The sequence below is a fragment of the Corvus cornix genome, chromosome 3, assembly GCF_000738735.6.
Source record: "Corvus cornix cornix isolate S_Up_H32 chromosome 3, ASM73873v5, whole genome shotgun sequence".
Classification (NCBI taxonomy): Eukaryota; Metazoa; Chordata; class Aves; order Passeriformes; family Corvidae; genus Corvus; species Corvus cornix.
Genome location: NC_047056.1, coordinates 48737117 through 48759820, shown reverse-complemented (window position 1 = coordinate 48759820; position 22704 = coordinate 48737117). Strand labels below are relative to the sequence as shown.

Here is a 22704-nt window from a genome sequence, read left to right as displayed (position 1 = left end):
CAAGTACATCCTACCCATCTGCATATTAAAAAACACATGCCCAGTGCCACATCATATAAAAATCTTCTTGTTTGTAAGTATAGCCACCTTGCTTAGGCAACAAGGCATCCAGTCATCCCTTCCTCTTCAAATACACAATGACGTGAAACTTGGGACAGCTGATGCTCATCAACAGCTGTCACAGTTCATAGCACTGGTATTTTACCTTAACCAAGGTTCAAATCTCTTTAAGCAGCACATTATTTCCTGTTTGCTGCAAAGGCCTCCGGAATCACATGTGGAACACAACTATATAATTACAATACTAAAGAGAATACAATATTCAGAAGATTACACAACACATAACAATCAAACATTAACACTTCTGAACAAAGTCCAACGTAGGGTCACACCAGGTCGTTGATTGTTCATTTGCTAACCAGTCACATAATCAGATTAGTTTTGTCCTGCAGCCTACCCCTGTGCTACGAATACTAATGCAACCCAACTTTCATTTTACTAGCAGAATTGCCTCCATTTAAATCACAATAAACTTGAAGGTAGCTCTACTGTTACATACTTGAAAACATCCGTTAGGGGGAAAAAACGGAAAATGTCAAATGAAAAGCATGTATCAATCTATTTCTTCTGTTCCGTTTGTTAATGTCTCTTAAAATTCTCAGTTCAATACTACATTATGATACTATGAAACTGAAACAATCTTGTAAGGTCATTTCATCTTTTCCTACTACTGTTTGCCTGCAGCTCATTCATTTTATGATTTAGTTAAATATAAAAATGTCAGCCGAGTCTAAGACGAAACTAAGCACCAGAACACTGAAACATCCTTAAGGCAGAAATTACATTTTCCTGATTCATTGTACAACTCTAGCCCTATGTGAATTCATACCCAATGAAATTCTAGCTTTCTTATATTTTGCAGTTAAAATCATATATATTTATTCTGTATACATTTTTTTTTTACTACCTGACGCTGTAAAGTATACCTACTACTACATGTGTCACAGAATTTAGCTTGTCAAAATGGCAGAGGTGTGGACTTCTCTCATCATACTGCATCTAATGATGATTAATAATGTTTTCTTGACTACTAAGTTATTAGTGAGCTACGCTGAATGCTATCAGTCTTGCTCCTTGCATTCCCTAACACATTTTTCGTCTCTTTTTCTGGCAAATACTGATAAAAACCAAGCAGATGAATCCTCTTGAAGAACCTTATTTTTCTATTATTCTTACCAAATACTGCCTCTGATACCACCATCATGTAGAATCTACATCAAATACATACCTTGCATTCAGTAGAGAGGACTGCATGCAACTAATATTTGATTCAAGAATGCAAGCAGTGCTTGGAGACAGTTTACAACTAAAGCCCATTAAAGCACAAGTAGCAGCAGTTGTTGTTCTCCTATTATGGAAAAACTGATAAATCGCCACTGAAACACAGCTGCAGCATGCACAAGTCAAACTCCCAGTATTCTCACACAGTGTCTAAGAAAAGCCTCTATATGCTGGGACTTGATGCCTGAGTTATTCTATCTCTTCATTCAGTTTCTCTCTCCAGTTTAGATTACTGCTTCAATATTCACCATGTGCCAAAAGGTCACAGTATGAGACTCCCATTCTTCAAACTCTGCTTTACATGCCATAACTTTTTATAAATCCTATCTGAGTACTACTTTTTTCCTCAGTGCTGTAAACAACTGCTACCTTCTGCTCATCTGAAGATGATCAAAGCTGCCTGAACAGATATTCTGACTAAAGGAATTTAAATCTGATATTACAGCAGGTATTGAACTCTCCACTGAACGTACATCTCATTTTAGAAAATTACATGCAGAAGAGTCAGGAAGATAGTTTCAGCACTAGTAATCTCAAAAAAACAACCTAAACCGTACAGGCAAATCCTCTAGAATACTTTAAGCATCAAGGAAGGTAAAGTGAAAGAAAAATATTTCCTTACACAGCAGAATATCTAATCCAGTTATGGAGGGAGAAAACCAAAATGTGGTCTGTCTAAAAAGTGAAATAGTCACAAGTTTTTAAGGCTGAACTTAGTGTAGTATGGGTACCATTTTTATTTGTAAAGACTATTAGCATGCCAGTATTAGCAAATGCCAGGGCAAAATGTCAATTTCTGAGCAGTCTTCTATTTTAATGATGTTTTATGTTTTGCCATTCCATAAGCAAGCTGAAACACAACCATTATCTAAACACCCTACATTTTTGTTTCTGTACTGTTCTAACCAACAACTTTCTACAGAAAACCTTACTCACGAAACAACATTGAAAATGTTCTTTGCAAACCAGCAGCATATCATATTGATCAGATAATCTTTCCAATTTATTATTCAGAAAAATCAGTGAGAACAAACCTACAAGCTACAATATATGTCTTCAATGTTATGTACTCAAATCTTTAATTGTGGAAGGGAGTCTATGCTGCGTAATAGACCAAAGCAATAGAAATGGGTAGATAATCTAAAAATGACTGACCAATCTTCATACTGAAATGAATGTGTATAAATATTAATCACTTCCAAATTATCCAATGTTTGAATGTTTGTAGATAGTTTCCTGTATGTAACTTTATTTTTTGAGTACTTACTGGAATCCTATAAGCAGACACTGAGCACCATGCTTGAACACCAGAAGGCAGGGGATATTTCCTTTAAAGAAAATACAGTCATACTAAAAGAGAAACTCCAAAAGTTTTATTAGAATTTCAACAGACATTGAAAAAAATATTGCATAATGATTGAAAACATAATAGTTTAAACAAAGCAATGTGGTATCAAGTAAAAGAAAGACTGCAACAGCTGTCTATATATGCTGTATGGAACATGTACCAGGAAAGGGATATGACATTTTTAAAATTCAAGGGCAAATCTGAACAAGTCACATTTTGATAGACTGACTATACACCACAGATGTTTTACAAACTGCATAGCAGTGTAAAAAAAAAAGTTTTATCCTAAGTATACTGTATTCCTGCATTTGGAGCAGTTTACAAGGCAGAGATGTTGTTTACAACATTGATATTTTAATAGCTCTGGATTCTCATAAAAAATAAACTAATTTAACAAAAAAGCCTGTATCTACATTTGAAAATAAAAGTGCATGTATTGAGAAATAGTGTTATTTTTTAAGAAGAGTCTTAAAAAGTTCATTTTAATAGATCGACAATTGATGATACTTTAGATGCAGTTCTGCACTGTGCTACAAGCAAAGTTCTAACACCAGTTCCTCTAACTGAACATCCTCTTTTCTGTAAGCACCAAGACACGTGCCTGCCTACTGTACTCATCAGGGTTCTGGGGAGTTACAAAGAATGTAGAGTACCAAAACCACCACACTGCTCACTAAAAAATACCAGTAACCCAAGACAGGATGTTTTAAAGTAGATTTAGCCATAAATGCAAGCATTATCTCCTCAACATTCAGGATCCTTCCAGTCACACAAGTACTTTTAAACATTGGAGAGCAGCAGCAAGGAGCCATTAGAGCTAAAAGACAAGAACTGAAAGTCTCTCTCCTGCCTTGTACCGAAGAATTTGTGGGTAATGAGCACTTCAGTGCATTCAAAGAACTGGGCTGCAGGTGTAAGATTCCTACCTAAAACCCAGTTGGTATAGTCAGATCTGTACTTGAATCTAGATTCTCCCTTCCAGATAACTGTGGTAACAGCTAAGAATTACTGCAAATGTTGCTAACTTCTGTAGAAGGTTTACTCCTTTCTTCTCTTCAAACAAGAAAGAAGTTGTGGAACGAGAACACACAGTTTGAAGATCCAGGCAAAGCTTCTATTTGAGCTCTTATAATTTCAACTCATGGCACTGAAGAACTAGATTTTTTTTTTCTGGGCACCTGTAGCACTCTGAATAGCAAAAAGGCAGTGAATGTTTAGCTGGACTGAATCCAGAATGGGAAATGCACAGATACCAAAGTTGTGAAGTGCAGCCAGACTAGCCATAAACAAGTGTCCGGTACAGAAATTACAAGTAATAAATTTAGCCATTTTTGTAAACATCTCCTCCTTACTAATCTCTTTTTTTTTCCCTATAATGGAAATACGTACTGTATTTCATTGTTCCAAGCTCTGGTCTGTTTCTGTTTTAGCTTTGTGGCACAGTTGCTAAGTGCAACAGGCTAGAGACACCGACAGGAATACAAACAAGTTGGAAAGTCAGTTCAAGTTATTACAGTTTTGCTATACCAGGCCATTTTTCATAGCATGTATTCTCTGTTCACAAATGCTTTGTAGGATCTTTTTTTATGGAAGACTGGAAGCAAATTGAAGTTATTGGTTTAACAAATGTGGTTTAACATAACATTTCTGATATGCCTTATGCAATTAACAAATCATGTCTCATCTTATGAAGATGATACATTTGCTATACATACCAGTAATTTAAAATGCTCCTTAAAAAAGCAGCATTTTTAGAGACGAATTAACAGAAAAGGAGACAATACATCTCACAATACCATAGAACAAGTAAAGCCCTTTCATTAGCTGCGTTGTAAATTCGTAACTGTTCATCACATTGAATTTCTAACTTCTCAAGCAATTTAACCCTCAGCCAACTGCAGGACAAGGAAAAATTTTCTGAACATTTGACATTGATATCATTGTAGGTGCGAGAGTAAAAACTAGTATTCCATGGTTTTAGCTCTAAAAGTTTTGCTCCCAGAGTTCAGAAGAAAAATAGCAATTGTTGACATGTCAAAACAAAGTTGTACTAAAAATTAAGCTGCTGTAAATCTGAGTTCACTTAGATCATTCCTAAAAAACCTTTATTTTAAAAAAGCTGATCCTAGATCACTTGTTAACTAGGAAGAGCAGTAGAACACTGATTTCATGAGAAAAGATGTGCTTAAAAGCTGTGTTTGAGACATCTATTATAAAGTTTTGAATTCATCCTTATCTTTCAAATATTTGGATTATAATCTGTTAAAAAAAAAAAAAAAAAAAATAGACCAGATACAGAAGGTACAGAATTTGGATAGGACTTTTCTCTCACTACAATTCAGTGTTTCCTATCCAAATGCAGATACCATTTAGAGGCCATTTTTGAAATGTTATCAGTCAACAGCAACATGGGCACCAGTGAATCAGAAAACACACCTTAGGATTTTGTTCTTAAATTATATAAGTTAGATAAAACTACCCTGTCCAGCAAGTTCCGAATTTTTCAAACGTTAAGGCAACTTTCATTACTTTCCAGCTAAACAGTACTATAAAAAATAAATGTCACTTCAAACCTTATATACACAGTGACAGAGTAGATTTAGCTAGAAAGTATCTTTAGTACATTAATAAAGTGTCTCATAATATTACCGAGGTTATATCAGGTGCTTGAGTGTATGTGCAATTGGAGTGGCTGCAATACTTAAAGTACTGGTTTCAAAACAGAGCGCAGTGAACGTCCCTCCTTCGTGAGCTCTCGCGTCACACACATACATGGCAGCGGAACAGCCTCCTCTCTTCTCTCCACAGCATTGTAGCTACACTTCTTCAAGTGGTCAGCCATGCTCACGATGTCAGCAAACTTCCACTCATTTACAGTACAGAATGCTGTACTGAAGCGCCAAACCTAGAAAATAAGCTGCACTTAGGTTCACAATGTTTTGAGGTACCTGAAGTCAGAGCAAGAAATTACATCCTTGTACTATAAAACTTTCAGGTAATGTTGTCTATAAATCACACTAAAAATCAACATGACAAAAATACACCATAGAGAATTTAGCATTCTCAGTCCCAGGCTGATTCAGGCTCCAAGAAACTCTCTGAACACTGGGAAGAAACACAGGCAGTGTTTTTTGTGTCTACAAAATAGATACAATCAGAAATTAAATGACAAGGTATTGTAAGACCAACCACAACAATTTATTTCTTATCAACTTCTGCAATTCCAAATGAGTGTTGCAAATACTCTGCAATTTTGGGTGGGGAAAATGGTAAAAACTGTATTACACAAAGGTCATCCAAAGGTTTTAAATTATTTCAGTATTTAAGGCACTCAGTACCAAGGCAATAGATAGGATATCAACAGGTTTGAAAAAAAAAATTGCTGTAAACACTACACAGACAAGAAAAGCAAACTTTGCAGGCAGCTTTCCCGCTTCTATGGAATATTGATCTTAAAGCAAATCATGAAGTAATCTTTTAACATTTTAAAATATTGGAAAAAACAGAAGTAAATTTACAATTTTAGCAAAAACTGGACAGACTCTACTTCTACTTCTCCAAGTATGGAAAAGACTGAGACAACCTGCAGCAATTTTCACTTTTTCTGTACAACAGTCTCTTTCTTGAAGGGTTATTATACCAAAATCCAGTGGTAACAGATACAATATTAAGAGAAAAAGCAGAAACAGGACCAATGTAATACTTTCCCTTTCACCTTCAAGATAAAAAAACCCCCAAACTTACCTTCTCTTTTACCTGCCACGAACTTCCTTCTGGGTACTTTCTCTTCTCCCAAAGCAGTATCACCATTCCACGTGCTTGAAGCAAGCTTCCACATACATCTCTCATTAAACGTGACACTCTTGAAAGCTGACACAAACTAAAGCCATCTAGAAAGCTAGCAATGTGCTGCAGCACCTCAAAAGGTAGACTACTCAGATGATCATTGTGTAGTCCAATTAAGCAGCTTTTTGCTGGTTCTACTAATACTGTGGATATACAAGGCTGAACTCCAAATGACCTTAAGTGGCGGTCATGAATAATTTTTGCCCCTTGTGTTGAAGGGCAAAACCTTCGTTGAGAATACGTACACCCATAATATGCCAAAGGACACCTCTGCTCCATCCAGCCATTAAGGCCAGCATGAATGTCTCCATGCACATTCTTAAAATGCGATGAAAATTCATTCCTTCTAAACAACTGTCCACAAACAAATGTAAACATTGAACGCTGTTTTGTTTGGTATCTAGCCACATATTCCAATACCAAATCCAATCCAAGGGTCTGGAATGGACTCGGATTTGAGAGCTGTGGGTTGGCATGATCACATGCAGAAGCTGAAGCTATTTCCCCCACCATTGTATTTGTGGCCAATATAGCAGATGGGAGAGAAAATGTTTGGGTCCCAAAGTCAACGTGATACACATCGACAGCGCGACTTTCTGATATCCCCCTGCCTCCAGGAGAGTCTCCTAGGCAAAACAACAGAGCTGCAGTGATTAGATCAATTCCCTGAAGACCCATAGGATCTTCTGTTATCTCCAAATCTGATGTATCAACAGCTTTGTCTTCTTTTGGTGTTGACCAATAGTGGTTAACAAGGAATCTGTACGATTGATGCCGTAAAAAAGCATCTATGTTTCTCAATCTTTCTTGCTCCACTTGTCTCTCTAACATTTCTTCTTCATGAGCATTATGGGGAAGTAGTACATGATTAACATTGCCATTAACTAAGTGATCAGCTGATATTACTTCAACTTGTGCTGTTACAGGGAAGGAGCTGCAGGCCTGTAATGCTTCATCATCATGAGATGCAGTACATTCACCATTTGCTACACTGGACGGTTTTGAATTAGATACACCAAGATCTTCACTGTGGTCCAACACCTTTGAACATTCATTGTCTACATGAAAGCCATTACACAAAAGTGAGGAGTTACTGAGGTTTAGATTTAAGTCGTGGTTTTGCACTACATCACAACAAATACCACTAGAACCATTTTGCTCCATTTGTGAATTTTGACTCAGGCTATCAAAGTTAATTCCCCCAACTGCTCCGACATTATCTTCATCTGGATTTTCAGAGTCAGACTTTTTATCCTGAATAATGCCACTAGAAGCTTGTTCTTTAATCCTGGGATCTTCTTTCATTTCATGTGGTGAAATGCAGAGGTTTGAACTTAACATACCAATGTCCCTTGTAGCAGTGTTCAGGATATCCAAAGCAGCAGCTAAACTCCTCGTTGTTTCTACAGTAGCTTGATAAAGTGCACCATAGGACTCTTCATCTACAGGCATCAAGCCATTGGTATGCACTGTATCAGGGGCACTTGATTTGACAGATGTTTGCTCTCTAGATTCTGGTATTTGATCACCTGCTTTTGACATCATAGTTGCTACTTTAAGTGATTCTAATAACATGCGCTGGTCTTGAAGAGCTAAAGCCATATCTAGCTGCTCCACTTCATCAACATCTTTACTCAGGTTTTCATAAGATTTTCGGTCAGCATAACTGACTGGCCATCTATTCCACTCCATGGTACAACATACCACACTTGCAGGACAAACTTCTAGATGATCAGCAATTTTATTTCGGGCTACTATGAAGGGACATCCAAAGCCACTATTCAAACAAGGCACTCTTTCAAGTGGACATAGCATGCGATGTTCCTCAGCTTTACATGAGTGAAAAACTGCTCCACAAACCAAGGGGCAGCCAATCAAATCACAGGAAATGCCCGGCTCTGGTCTGGTCATACAACGACGGCTGACACAGTTCACACAGTGTAAGTGTTGCTGATGTTCCTCCATGATTGTAAATCCAATTCTGAGCAAAGAGAAAGGAGACAACAGCATAGAATGAATATTAACTCAATATTGTTAATATTTACTAGCTACTATTTGCAGTTTTGCATCCTTGGTCAGTTGACATTCTAAGTTGACATTCTAAGTATGTAACACCTTATTTCAAAGAAATGGTGCTTAAAAGTTCATCTGAAAATTAAAAACACACATTTGTATCAAGAGTTCAGAACACAGTCTACACATTTATTTACCAGGTCTAATACATGCAACTTAAGTAAAAATGTTGTATAATCCTTCACTCTGGAATAGCCCTTTTTCCCTGCCCACTGCAAATAGATCATTCCATGAAAAACAAAGCATTACCTTTGACTATATAGTCTACTACCTAAAATCATAAATGATACAATTGCACAGAGTACAGAGACAAAATGAAGGAATCCAGATTCATCCTCATGTCCGTCCAATTCTCTAAATTAAACAGAGGCAACCTGTTTCCCAGGCTACCTGCTACCACCTAAGCTGCTGGCACCCTCTTCTTGCAGTTCTGCTTAAGGCAATCTGCAGCCTTCAGTGAGTATCTCAATTCCCTGTCATGTGCCATTCTCTCCCCACTCTGTGCTTCTGACAGACTGCAGGCCTTTACAACAGCTCTTCACTCTTTTTCTTCATCTATAGCCTTTAGCCCCTCCATTTTCTACAGTTGTTGTTGTACAAGGGTAGCAATTATACTACATAATTACACTACACATTAAATAAGTCCTTTTATTTCACTCAAACCATTTACATAAATCTTAAGTTGCCAACATGGTCCTATCTATATGTCCAGTTCAACCCACAAAAGGTAATTTTTTAATGCATCCTATGGCCGCCCTGATCACAATACCAGCAATTCAAAGTGTAAGGATATCAACAACTCTACATAACAAGGCCAAACAGCAATAAAAATCAAAATACATATACATCCATGGTGCAATCTATAATAACACATTGATACCAACAAAAAATTCAATTCTTTGTTGTGGCATGGAAAAATAAATAAAAAAGAAAAAAAAAAGAAAAAAACAAGAGTAAACTTTGTGTCTTTGTATCATACTTTGAGAAAGTCTGGAACTGCTCTCTAGCTGGAGTGCAGGCCCACACAAGTTACCAAGCTCTCCCCTATGCTCTTACAAACTCCTTCTCGGAAGTGATACCAGTAGGGATTGAAGTTCAGAGGTATCACAGAATGACTTGCACAGAGCAAAATCTCAAAAATACTGTTTCAAACATATGTTGCTCAGTTCCATCTTTTCCTTACTCCTCACCCTCTAGGCATTTTCTTGAGAAATAAAATGCTCAAGGAATTTAAGATTAATAAAAATGGTTCCTTATTCTGCCAATAAGTGCTCTCACACATTGTCTTTAGACTAAACACTTCAGTTTTCATGCATTAAACCTTCTTAAATTAAAATTACTCTAAACTATAAAAACAAAACTGCTTAGTATCATTCCTTCTCTTCAAACTGAAGGTAAAAGGAAACAAAAGTGCCTTTTAGACACTCCACTTTAAATAATTTAAAGCATTTAAATAGAAATCTGTGTGACACTTCACTCACTTGTATTCTTTTATAATGCTTTGAAATTCATGCCAACTTTAAGTAGCAATCAGTGCTCATCCCCCATCCGTCGTAATTTGGATAACTTAAATATTTTAGCCACCCACTCTCCTGAACACTTTTAACTAAAAAACATATGTGCTACACTTAGCAGGCAAAACACAGCTGAATTTCCCCCACCATACCTTAGCATTTATATACTGAGTTACAGTAAGTAATACTGAGTAATAGTAAGTTTTGAGTATCAGTCACTGGACTCAGTGACTGACTTACTCAACATTCTTGCAAACCTCTCTGGCACACAACCTGTTTTCAACTTGCAAATTAAGTCAGATGGAATCTACTACAAAGAGATGAAACATGTTCAGTAAAGAATGAAAAAATTATTTGACTTCTCTGAAGATATTTTTGGTTCTTCCAGCAAAGCCCTCTCTGAGTAATTCTTGCCAAATACCGCAGCCTGTTGCTAGGCCAAAGAAAATCTCAGAAACTGCCATCACTACTGAAACCAAAATACTTCTCCTCAAGTCAACAGGTGAGCAGAGATCAAAAGGAAGCTCTCAGGTTATGTGTGTATTTTAAAGTGCGTAAGACAAAATGGAAATAGCACTGAAAAAGACAATTGCTCGTTTATAATGCCAGGGCCTTTACAGAGCCCAGCCCCTGCTTCATCTATCTAAACAGAGTCCTGTTGCTCCCATAAAACAATGGCCTGCTCACTTCAAGCTGGCCAGAAGTGAGCCACTTGGAGAGCAGCACGTGGGTGCGTTAGGGGCAGGAGTACCTATGACTCTCTTAAGATGGGACAGTGTGTTGCTAACTGGGCTCAGCTGCACAGGTCACACCTACCTGTGAGGGTAACCGAGATGACCTCTGCCTCACTGTGGGGGTTATGGATGCTCTCACCCTATCAAGCAGCTTCACTATCCACTTGACAGGATCCCAGGTGAAAAGAGGGCACTCATGTCATGAGCTGCCAATGCCCTCTACCCACGGGGTGAAAAAGCTGGGTACAGTGTGACAGCAGCCTGGGGGGTAGTGCTGTCAAGACTCAGAGGATGCCCACAGGAGCGGGTGTATTCCTCCACAGCAGCAAGGGCAGGCCTGGGCTGCCCTTTGCGCTGCCACCGCGTGGCTCCGTGCTGGGCACAACCCGGGCACGTAGAGCAGGTGGAGGCACACATCCATTCCAGACCCTCATGATTGGCTGCAGCCCATTCCTTATCAATTGTGACACTTGGACTTCAGTGGCAATTTCACATCAACACCGTCAATCATGTCAAGGTGTGTCTCATGACAGCAGTTTGGGCCAAAATTTTACTGATTTTGAGCAAGGCAGACAAGCCACCTTCACTTAACCCAGAAAGGGGACATATGTCAATTATGTTGGAAAAATAGCACACACTGCTAAGCCAGCACTATTCTACTGCTTCTAGGCCAATGCTGGCTCACATGCAGCAGCTCAGAACACAGTCAAACTGAGCTCGTGTTTGCCTGCACCATTTCTGTAGACATAGCCTAAGTTAGTCAACCATCATTAAATACTATCTTTAAATAGCATGAGCTTACACAGAACATTCTATTAAGACAGTAAAACATCCTCCTCCCCAGCACACTATCTTGGTCTTTAAAAGTCAGATTGTGAAACCTGAGTTGCACAATGATACTGGCTTTTCTCAGGTTCCTGAACTCCTTTCACACATAATATTCAAAATTTTATTATTTCATATAAGCAAATGACATTTCAAAGTAAGAAGGAAACCAAATCTGGTGAAAACATCAAATATCACCAACAGACAGTGTATGAAAGACAAAGCTGACGCTAAAACCCCAAGTCTTATCAATAGCTAGATGCTAATTTGCTCTGTAACAGATGCTTCAGGTTGTTTTCATCAAGAAACAGTTATGCACAAAATCAATTAAATAGCTGAACTAACTTATGCTCTCAGTTTCTATAAATAAGAAACTGGTCACCAAGAAGCCTGATATTAGCTGCCATTTATCTTAAAATTCAAATCCTTTGTCTCATTATCTAAATATATAATTTGAAATATCTTCAGACATCCGTAGACCTTCAGCAGAACATTCACTAAAATTCTGCGTTCTGCTTACAAGCCTTAACTCCTCAGCACCTGCTGCAAAACTTCAATTTAGTCAGAATGTCACATTTTATTTATAGGTTACTACAAAGTCTCTTTAAATATATTAAATGTCTTTTTATGCATTTTTAATTTTAATACTTGAGCTTCAAACTCAACAGCTGTTTTGGGCAGTCATGAGTTCCTAGACTGCTTGAACTACTTAAGGTTTCTGATATAATTCCATTCTTAAATTGCCAATTATTTCCAAAGGAAAAAAAACAAATGCCCCTATCAAACTGGTGAAATAAATGGATAATACCTCAAGAATTAGCACACTGATTAATCAGCAAATGGCCATGACTCACTCTATTTTGTAAGCTAACTTTGTAAACTGCAGAACTTAGCACCTCTTTCATTCAGAGATTAAGAGCATTCACATATTAATAATTTCCCATTAAAGAACCATAACCAGTATATCATCAGTACTATACTAAGAACAAGAACTACCCTCTTCCCAAATATTTCCTTGTAAGGATAAAAACCTGTTGGGTAAAGGGGAGATAAAGAACATTTTCGCTAGAGGTAACAAAGTCCTTTCATTTCCTCTAATACAGCAAATTGAAAAGGCTAACAAAGAATGTCATTGCTGACCTAAAGAAAAATACCTGTCATTAAAGCATGTACCAATAATATTTATAGTGTTTATATCCCACTGTGTTCCTTGTCACAATATGGTCAGAAGACAGTGTCAGATCAATGACTACAGCAGGAACGAACAGCTGTCCTTTTCTAATAGTGTAGTGTCAGCAACCAGCTTCAGTTCCTTCAGTTCAGGGTGCCTAAGTACACACACTTGACTGTTACTAGCAGAGAAACCTAAAAATACATCCCGTTCCACTGAGGTGAGCACTGCTCTCAGAATTTGTGCAATCACTTGATGTTATTGTACATAACTATACAGTCAGCTGACCAAATCAGCCAGAACATGCCTTGAAAATCTGTCATAATTAAAAGGATTAAAATTCCAGCTGCTACAGCCACATGATTTCCAGTTGCTGTTGTAACACGAACATTAAAATAGCATAATAAGAGTTTCAGACTCACACAATGTTTCTGCTGCAAGTGCAAGCTCTCACCTTCTTCTATACCACAAAAACACTATACTTAGTATTATCAAACCCAAAGCCTGCTTGCTCACTCTCTCCTATAGGAATTCTTTGGGGCCAATAAGACAGGAAATCACAGCAACCATTACTGCTATTGGAGGCCTCCATTATTCAGCCACCTTTTATTCACCAAACCTATAAAGCTCAACTACTTTTGAGATTTTTCTATCAAATTCAACTGAATAAGCCAACAGGTTCTTAAACTACTGCTTCAAGGATGTAGAAGACTAGAGACACACAAGCTGTACTACAGGTTTAAACTCCCAGGAGCATCCAAATCCAGCCACAAGCAAATACATGCAAACCATACAAAAAAATTCCCTTTTGTTTTGGACACTGTAGAAATGACAGCTGTATTTCTAAATCTTCCATCTTTTATGCAGGTTTCTGTCAGGAGCTTCTCTTTCAGATGCCAAACTTAAATTCTCAACCTTAGAAGATACTAATTACTGCCCCCCACCCCTAAGTTCATCAGGACAACCCTGATTTCTGTTACAACAAGGCAGACCAGGAAAACTAAAACTATATTCAAAACAGTTGGATGAGTGTTCACTGCACTGTCAAACATAAATTTATCCACAACAAAGATGAAAGCATCTTCCTTGGCTGGTAGTGACTGCACATACTACACATACTAGAACGAGTCTACATTAATTTATTGTTAATCACTGAAATCATGAGAAGAGCTCCAATTACTAAAGCCCAAATGACTATGTAAGTAGGATGCAACTTCAACCATTATCATCATAGTCTACAGCTATTATTATGTACTACACAAAAGTGGCAGAAAAAGGTTACACTCAAAACATGGCTTTTTGCTGCAAGAATAAAAACCTCCGGGGGACACATACTTCCGGAAAGATTATAGTTTTATCAGTGGTCTAGCATCAAAGGAATATATAGCTGCTTTTTTAAGCACAAATCAAAATTACCTATCCACCTCACAAAAAAAAAAAAAAACAACAAACAAACAGACCAAAGAAAAGAAATCTCTAACTACAGCAAAAATAATGAGCACTGGAATTACAGGGAAGTGCAACCATTTTTATGCCAACCTTATAAAGAAGACTTTTCCATGTCTTCCCCTGCCCCAAATATCCTTTCTTTTTAGTGGCAAACCATCTTCCTACCTTTCAGAGAATACAAGGAGATTACTTCCTCCCAAATCATTGCAGCCAATAAAAAGAATAGAATTCAAGGGGAAAATGACCCAAAGCAAAACACTGCTTTGACTGAAGAGGACCTTCCACTGATGCCCTACATGTCTGGCTTTGTTCTATTTTAGAATAGAAGCTCTGATGAAATGACAGAACACTTTCTCCTATCCCTGTTAAACTCAGTTAAAGGAATGTTAAAAATCAAAAGCAAAACTACTAGGCTTTTCTTTAGAGTACTTTTGTGACAGATCTGCCATGCATTCTTGCTTCCTTGACATATTCCCCAGAGAAGAAACCCAAAGACCTCAATGTGCCCTTGGCCACACACTGACACAGGACAACCGCACAAGGAACAGCTACACTTGCTGCATGGCTCAGGCACAAAAGCACTCTACCTGTTGAGATGGTGACAGGGCAGAATCAGCTAGAGAGCCAGTAGATTTCATGTGTAAAGCACTTCTGAACTTGAACACAGTGTGACTCCTCGATTGCTGCAGATTCTGCAAGAAATGAGATCAGAAGTAAGGTTTCATTTCAGGTGTAGACATTGCTTTCCATATGTACAACCCCCTGAAAAGGCCATGTTCTTACACTATCTGGGGCTACAAACATTGAATTTTTTGGTAGCTTTTATGGGAATATAAAAAAGTTTTTAATAAGACTTCCCAAGCACAACCTAAGTTCTGTCATTTTAGCATATTGCTAGCTGTTAGTCACACTGGATGGTAACCTAATTATATTTAAGGCTGTAAGAGATTATTAAAAGTTATTATTCTGACCTACTGCACTTAATCCACTGCTCTGACCACTTCACCAAAAAAAAAAACCATACTCAAATGAAAGATTGCAACAGATGGAGAACTAGAAAAAATAAATAAAGTTTGATTCTTTTATAAACTGCATTTTAGTCTAGTTAAAATGTGTCCATCATCAGTCCTCATACATGGGAACTTACCAAGCAGTTACTTACTATTAAAAAGCTTTTTACTGTTACAAGATGCTTTTCTATTCTTTCATGCCCAAGGATTATCACTAAAACTTAAGAGAGGTGAAACTGAGGTGATATGCCCAAAGGAACAATGACATTCTTATCCCAGTACCAACTCACAAATCCTCCAGAAAAGCAGAAAAAATTCCTCAGAAACCAGAAACAGAACTACTGGAAAAAATAATGCATTCTGTATTACAGTAGGTAGTTTTCACCACCCAGAAGAAACCAAAAATAAACCCTTCTTACGTAATATTTTAATTCATACATGCTGCTGCCGAAGAATTCCTGACCTCTGCATACTTACAGAAATCAGGCCAAACATCTCATTAATATACTGTTTCAGGTCTTACTACACAAGTTTAACCAGGTCCCATAGCAAAATGAGAAAACAACTTTAAAGTAAATAGACTATGAAAGCCACTTCTCTCCAACATCCTACACTGAAGTGCAATCCCATGTATTCTGTACATATCAAGTTATTTTTTCTGTTAAAAATACACTCTTGTTAGTAGACAATGGCCTAATACACACCAAAACAGACAGCACCCAAAAAAAATTAACAGACGTCCCCACACAAATACCTTATCAGATTACACTGAAGTAGAAATGATGGGAGTTTGTCCCAAATTATTTTGAAAGATTTGAAGTAAAACAATATTATAAGACAGTTTTAACAACTTTATTCTATTTTCAGGTATTTCCCTTTCTTATCAAATGAAAGGCACTTTTTGCAGCAACAGTTAGGCTTTTCCCCCTTCCAAGCTGCTTGGTTTTAAAACCAACAAAACAGAGACAAAAAAAATAAACAGTAAAAAAAATAGACAGTTTTAAATAAAACTATTGTCTAAACAAAACCTCACCTATCTCAAATAGTTGATGACAGAAAGCTGGGAATACATCTCATAGTGAGCATGTTATACCAGCTATTTCAATATGTTTCTAACATGAATGAAGAACTGGAATACAAGAACATCTTCACTACAAGTTTGTGCAGGGTTTTAGGACATACGATGATTCATCGATTTGTTATCTCTAATATCATTTCGACTGCCTTTTCCAAATGTCAACAGGCTTGATGCTATTTCTTTTTGCCCAAAGACTCCAGCCAAACGATCCTATCCAAACACATTCCTTATCTGGTGACAATAGTGACTCAGCCAAAACAAGGTTTTGTAAGAGCATTAAAGCTTTGCCAATAAAGCACACTTCTATAAAGATCCTATTTGCAATGAATCTATCACACCAACAAATTTCTCTGTCAAACAGGACTTTTGGAAAACTACAGTTTGTACTAGAGATGTTTCTAAATAGACAAATAAAAGCCTGAATTTCAACAAAACACCACCCACCTTCCAGCACCTCTGTAGCCAAGTCTGAACCAGGTATCACAATCAGTCTGAAACACTACCTAAAGTTTTACATGAACAGCTGTAACTACACCACTCAGAAACTTACCTCACTATGCCTCTCATTCTCAAACCTTAAGTTTAGACCTATCTTTTTTTTAATCACGATTTCACATTAAGAGCTTAGATCAATGTTGGACATTTGGTAAGAAACAGCACAATCTACTCAACTGGATGTTCTACCGACTGCAGCCGTTTGCAGGGTACTGAAGCTTCAAACAGCATTAACAGATTACTATAAAGTTGTAACAATACACCAAGTGTCACATCAGAAACTATTAAAAACAGTAGCTTGCAAAGTAAGTCAGAATCTAGAGCTCCCCTGCCATTTCAACTCTCTTGGCCTGTTTCAGAACAGTTTATATGACAAAACTTTTCAGTCTTCTGCCTTCATTCAATATTGAGACTAGACAGTGTCCAGACATTTCAGACAGCTTACACAGATTTCTCTGCAACCATCAATAATGTAAATATTTGTTTATTTGTGGTCTGTTCAGGAATACTTACCACCCCTTATACAATCTAACCATCTCACCAACAGATACATTATTTTTATTCTTATTATGCAGATAAGGAAACTGAAGGGAAATTGTCACCAGTACAATGATGACTATATATGATTCCCTGCTCCCATCTCTATACCACTGGATCTCATTGCCAGAGGCAAACAGCATTTGCATCCTTTTAGACAGAGCCCACCAAAGAAACAGGTCTATCGATATGAGGAAAATTTTGTTACTTTTAGTGCAATTGGACTGAATGCAAAACAGGGGTTTCTTACACAGGTGAAATCTGCAACAGCTACAGGAACTCATCTAAGGACTAATAAACATATGCTTTCTTCTTCACAAAGTTGTAGACTACACCCTCTGTTGTAGACACTCTTTATGACCTAAAAACCTGGCTGTCCAAAACCATGCAGAAATCTTGTCCAGAAAGTTTCCAGCCAGATACTGCTTGTTAAACGCAGCACTTATTTTGCCCATTAGACTTCTAACATCAAAGTAGGAGGCAAGGGAAAGATAACCCAAATTTGAGAAGTTAATTGAGTAAATGCAGAATTTAGTGCAAAAGAAAGAATGTTCAGGCAGCGGAGTAAAAACACTGCTTTTGCCTAACTTTTGCCCATTCTGCTGGGATTCTCCCGTTCTCTAACATCTTCTAACTTTGGAAAAAAATGAGACAAGAGACCCCAAAAAAGTCTCAGCTTGCAATACAATCCCAACTCACCCTCACTAATCTATTTCTTCTCTCGATGAAACTTGACCACTATGGAGAAATTACACACAGATATTTACATGCATACAGAGTGGAAGACAGAGTAAAGCTGCCAGTGCATTTTTCAGTATTGCAGGTACTCAACTTGCTTACCAACAAAGTTCTTCTAATATTTTTCTAATACTTCTGGGAGAGGGGTGCAGAGGGGAAGGTCATAAATACCTAACATCCTCATCAAACGGGATGCATGAACCTTAATCCCCCAAATCACAGCACAAGTTAAGGTGTATCACATCAACGTGCAGCAGAAGGCAGCAGGTGTCCAGGTGAAGGACTTAACCATCAAGTATTCCACACCAATTCTAGAGAAAGCAGAAGTAACATCTTGCCTTAAGTGCTAGCACAAGCAAGGTGAGGCTGTTACTTCTGGGATACTGGGTTTGGACTAGTATGCTAACAAACACTTATCTGGCATATTAACAACATAATCAGCAAAAGGGAAACAAGGATTATGAAAAGCTCCTCAGCCAAATCCGAGCAGAGCTTTACAGAACAAAAGAAAGCCACCTCACCAGCCCACAGGTTATTTCCCTTAAGAATCTGAAGACCTACTGCGAACAACAGCGACGCTAGAACTTTTGGAAGTGAGGCCACACAACTGTTCCAATACGCGAGCCGTTGAACAAGCTGCTGTCATCTCCCTGTATGCTTCTGATTGCCGACCCGTGGGGTTACAGGAGTACAACCACACAATCCTCTTTACCTTCATAAAGGAGAGAAACAAAGGCTCCACCGCACGTCAAAAAACTGCCATTAAAAAAAGGAACTGCGAGACAAAACACCACCTCTTACATAGTCTGAGCACATCTACTCGAAATAACACAAACACGGGGGATTAGAGAAGGATTGCAGCAATACCTCTGGATTATTTGCTCTCTTCCCCCTCCTTTCACGCAGAAAGGCGACTCTTCAACTGCGGTCTCCACAGCACCAGGCAGACGCCGGCCCTATGCCCTTCCCACGTGCTATCGCGACACCCCGACAGCGCTGGCAGCACGGCGGGGTCAGAGGAAGCGGCCGCGGCAGAGCTCAGTCCGCCGCCACCCGTGGGCCGGCGCGGGGGCGGGGCGGCAGCAGCCATCCTACACGGCCCGGCACGGCCAGCACACACCCGGCGCTGCGGGCCCCGCGGGGCACGGGCGAGGTGGAGGCGACGCCGCCGGAGCCGCACACCGAGCTCCCCGTAGCCTCTTCCAGCCGCCACCTGTCAGGGGTGGCGGCGGGGAGACGCCCCCGGGCGCTCGGGCCCCCGCCGGGCCGCCATTTGTTTACCGCCCGGCTGCCGGGCAGCGGGCGCGGCCCCAGGGCCCGGCTCTCCCCGCCAGTCGCGGACAGCAGCGGCGGCTCACCCGTCTCCGTCGCTCCGCAGGCAGGCAAGCAGGCGCGGGAGCCTGCGCTGCACCTCGCCCCTTCCCCCCGCCGGGCTCCGGCCGCCGCCGCCGCCGTGCACGGTCCGCTTCGCTTCTCTTCTCTTCGCTTCGCTCCGCCTCTCCCGGCCCGGCCTCGCCACCCGCGGGGCTCCCGGCGCGGCCCCGCTGCGGCCGCGCCCCCGCCGGCCGCGCGCGCGCGTGCCGGAGACAGGGCCAGCGAGCGCGCGCGGGGCGGGGCGGGGCGGCCGCGGGGCGGGGCCGAGGCCCGGGAGCGCGCGCGCGCCGGCGGGGCCCTTTTCCCCCCGGCGGCGGAGGGGGCGGGGCGCCCGGATGTCGCGCGTGCTCCCCGGTGCCCCCCGCGCGCGTGCGTGCAGGCGGCCGCGGCCGGGGCCGGCAGTGGCGGGGGCGGCCGGGAGGGAGCGGCGGCCTCGGGGCTCCGGGCCCTGCCCTGCTGATCCGGGAGCCAGTCCCCGGCCGTGGGGACACTGCTCCTGCAGCTCTCCCCAGTCCCCCGGCGTTCGCTACCGGCGGTGGCGCGGGCGGAGGGCACAGCGAGAACGGCTGCTGTCTTGGGTCCAGATAGCCGCGCTCCGCTCGCCTGGGGCTGGATCACCAGCTTTGGTTCCAGCATAGATCCAGCACCACCACAATCCATCCCGTAACCAAAGTCAGCCTTTCTGGGCCTCTACAGACCCTGGGCCTTGCTAAAGCTGTCACCTCAACAAAACCTTTCCTGCTAGCCATCACAGTACGCCTTTTGGTGTTACTGGCAATGCTTCTCTAACACTTTCCTTGGAGTGTGTTGTTACACTTACGGTCCAGAACTTTCTTGCCAGAAACTTGGCCATGCGCCCACAGGTGCAGGTTGTTGAGCCTTCCTTTGGAGGTTCTGGCCTTCAGCCTATGGAAGCCAGTACTTTAAGAGGCTGTACCTAGGTAGGAATTATACAGGGTGTTACCCCTGTAAAGGTTCTTATTCCTGATATGCATGCCATGTTTTAAGGGACTGCAGTGTGTCTTACAGTCCTGAGGAAAAACAGTTTGACCACGCCCTTTTTTCAGAAGGAAAATACTAAAGGTAGAGATAGATAAGTCGTGGCCACAGAATATACAGAGCCGGGAGATTAGTTTGTTAATTCACAAGAAAAATTACTCTTTCTTTAAACTCCCAGGAAAACCTTGTTGGCCTGCTCCCAGTTTCTGAAGACCTTATTTCCCTGCCATCTGTGTAGATTTCTGTTGGAGAGAGGTAATGCATGTTTAAGAGCTAGCCACATAGATCCTTTTAAGCCTCTCAGCATCTCACCCATGTGTGGTGGGGAGTAAGTGAAAATGTGACTGTTGCAAGTTTGGACATTTATCATCTTAGAAGAGTCTTTCTTACTCTAAGAATAAGAGAGTATGAAAGAAAGATGTAAGTAATCATTGTCATGTTAGCTATGTAGACATAACGTAAGATGACCTTAATATTGAGGCATCATTGCCAGCACTTCCTATAATAAGCACTCTCAGATTTGCCCCACCCTTACATGACGGCCTTGGTCTTCCTTGATCCTGAGGACAGGCCCTTTTTTCCCTCATAGGTTTGATTATAGGATCAGTATATAATAATTAGCCAAGTGAGCTCCAGAAGATGGTAGGGATTGGCACCATGACTCAGAGAAGCCAAGCAAAATCATTTCATCTGCTCAGCAGACAATTATATAAATTGCTGGGCAGAATCCATGTAGACAGTCACTGGTTTTCACAACTGCCTCTTACTGGCAATGCCTGCTGTGGGACAGGTGAGGTTACTGTGCTGCTTACTCTCACCATAGTGGAGTGTGCTCACTGGCTGGCTGAGGTATTAATTACATGGGGTATTGCAGTGCTTTTGTCACGGGCTGGCTCTGTGCTGGAACTGGGCTTCTATGACAGAAGTGGGGCTTTTTATTTTAATTGCTGCTTTTGAGTGAGGAGAGTGAGTTTCTGTGGCTTGGACTTCTGTCCTCATACCTCAGCTGAGACTTCCCTGGTCATTCAGGGAACAATCTGCTTCTTCTCTAGTGCTTTGGTGTATCTACTTGCTCATGGTCCCAGAGCTATCCCATTGTACGCCCCCCCCCCCCCCGACAATCATCATCATTCTCATGAACTGCTATTTATGGTAAACAGGCAAGTTTTAATCATACAATTTGGCTTAGTACCATTGATCTACAAGACAGGAGGTCTTTGAGGATTCACTGGGTGAACCACTGAAGGGGTTATTTTCTACTGGCTTAAATCCAAAATGACTGAAACTTCATTCTGGTTGCTCATGAATGGAAAATGAATATCCGTGTCTGGTCCACTATTGTTCTGTACATGACACTGTCACTGAAGCCAACAGGAGAGTGAAGTGTAAATTCATTCTTGAGGCAGTGTGATTTGTGTCTTTCCCCTTATCTGAAGCAAAGTCTACGTCAAATGCCTAGGCAGTTGCTGAGGTGTGCAAACAGTCTCCTGCAAGTGGGTGACTGTGTGTGAAATAAACCACATTTACTCCTAAGGTTGCAGGCAGTGCAATTTGTTTGCTGTCACTTTCTACAAAATGTGAATTATTTAAGCACTTTCTAATTTCAAATTCAATCTATCACAGTAATTTTTTACTGATGGGTATTTATGTCTGGAAGTTCTTTCGATGTGGAGATATAGAGCGGGAAAACAAATTACAAGTGTTTCCGAAATGCATTTGCAAGTAGATTTACTAATGCATGGGCGTTCGTATTTAGCAGTGTGTAAAAATAAACAGCTGAGATCTGCCCACAAAGCCACATACGCAATTTGCACTGCACAGCTTTGACAGCAGGATGTTTCCAAACAACAGAGACCTCAAAGTAAGTTTTTTGCAGCTCTTGAGCTTGTGTTTTCAACCTAGGCCCATCAAGAGGTCTGATACTTTAATGCCTTTATGGTTATACCTTTTCAAGAAAAGCCTCTCCTCTTTTACAAGGTACTTCATCTGTCATTAAAGAAAAGGCCAGTAAATAGCCCAGAGACTTGAAGTAGAATAAGTTATCATAGTAATCTCTTTACTAAAGCTTTTTTATAGTAGTAACAGTTGATATTTTAGAACATCTGGAACATTGATTGTACAAGAAGCTGCTAGATAAGCTAATGAATTTGGGGGTTTTATCTTTTTCCGTCT

At 40.3% G+C, this 22704-nt stretch overlaps 1 protein-coding gene across 4 annotated transcripts; it reads right to left on the bottom strand.

Moving 5' to 3' along the window:
• Positions 1–2692: 2692 nt before the first annotated feature.
• FBXO30 (F-box protein 30) lies at positions 2693–19690 on the bottom strand. 4 transcript variants are annotated; one of them, XM_039569346.1, is made up of 4 exons: positions 19518–19690; positions 14889–14993; positions 6434–8516; positions 2693–5594 (listed from the first exon to the last, which is right to left on the bottom strand). In XM_039569346.1, the coding sequence occupies exons 3-4, from the start codon at positions 8498–8500 to the stop codon at positions 5391–5393; spliced, it is 2271 nt and encodes a 756-aa protein (XP_039425280.1). In that variant the 5' UTR covers positions 8501–8516; positions 14889–14993; positions 19518–19690; the 3' UTR covers positions 2693–5390. The 4 variants fall into 4 exon arrangements, with proteins under 4 accessions (XP_039425280.1, XP_010397618.2, XP_039425282.1 ...); XM_010399316.4 differs by lacking the exon at positions 19518–19690 and adding an exon at positions 19027–19115; XM_039569348.1 differs by lacking the exon at positions 14889–14993.
• Positions 19691–22704: the final 3014 nt, after the last annotated feature.

What these genes read in the sequence shown, in the direction of transcription:
- FBXO30 (XM_039569346.1), bottom strand. Translation starts at nt 8,500, where the DNA reads ATGGAGGAACATCAGCAACACTTACACTGTGTGAACTGTGTCAGCCGT. An exon ending in CGTGGCAGGTAAAAGAGAAG is followed by an intron (nt 5,595 to 6,433) that starts GTAAGTTTGGGG and finishes CTTATTTTCTAG; the next exon opens with GTTTGGCGCTTCAGTACAGC.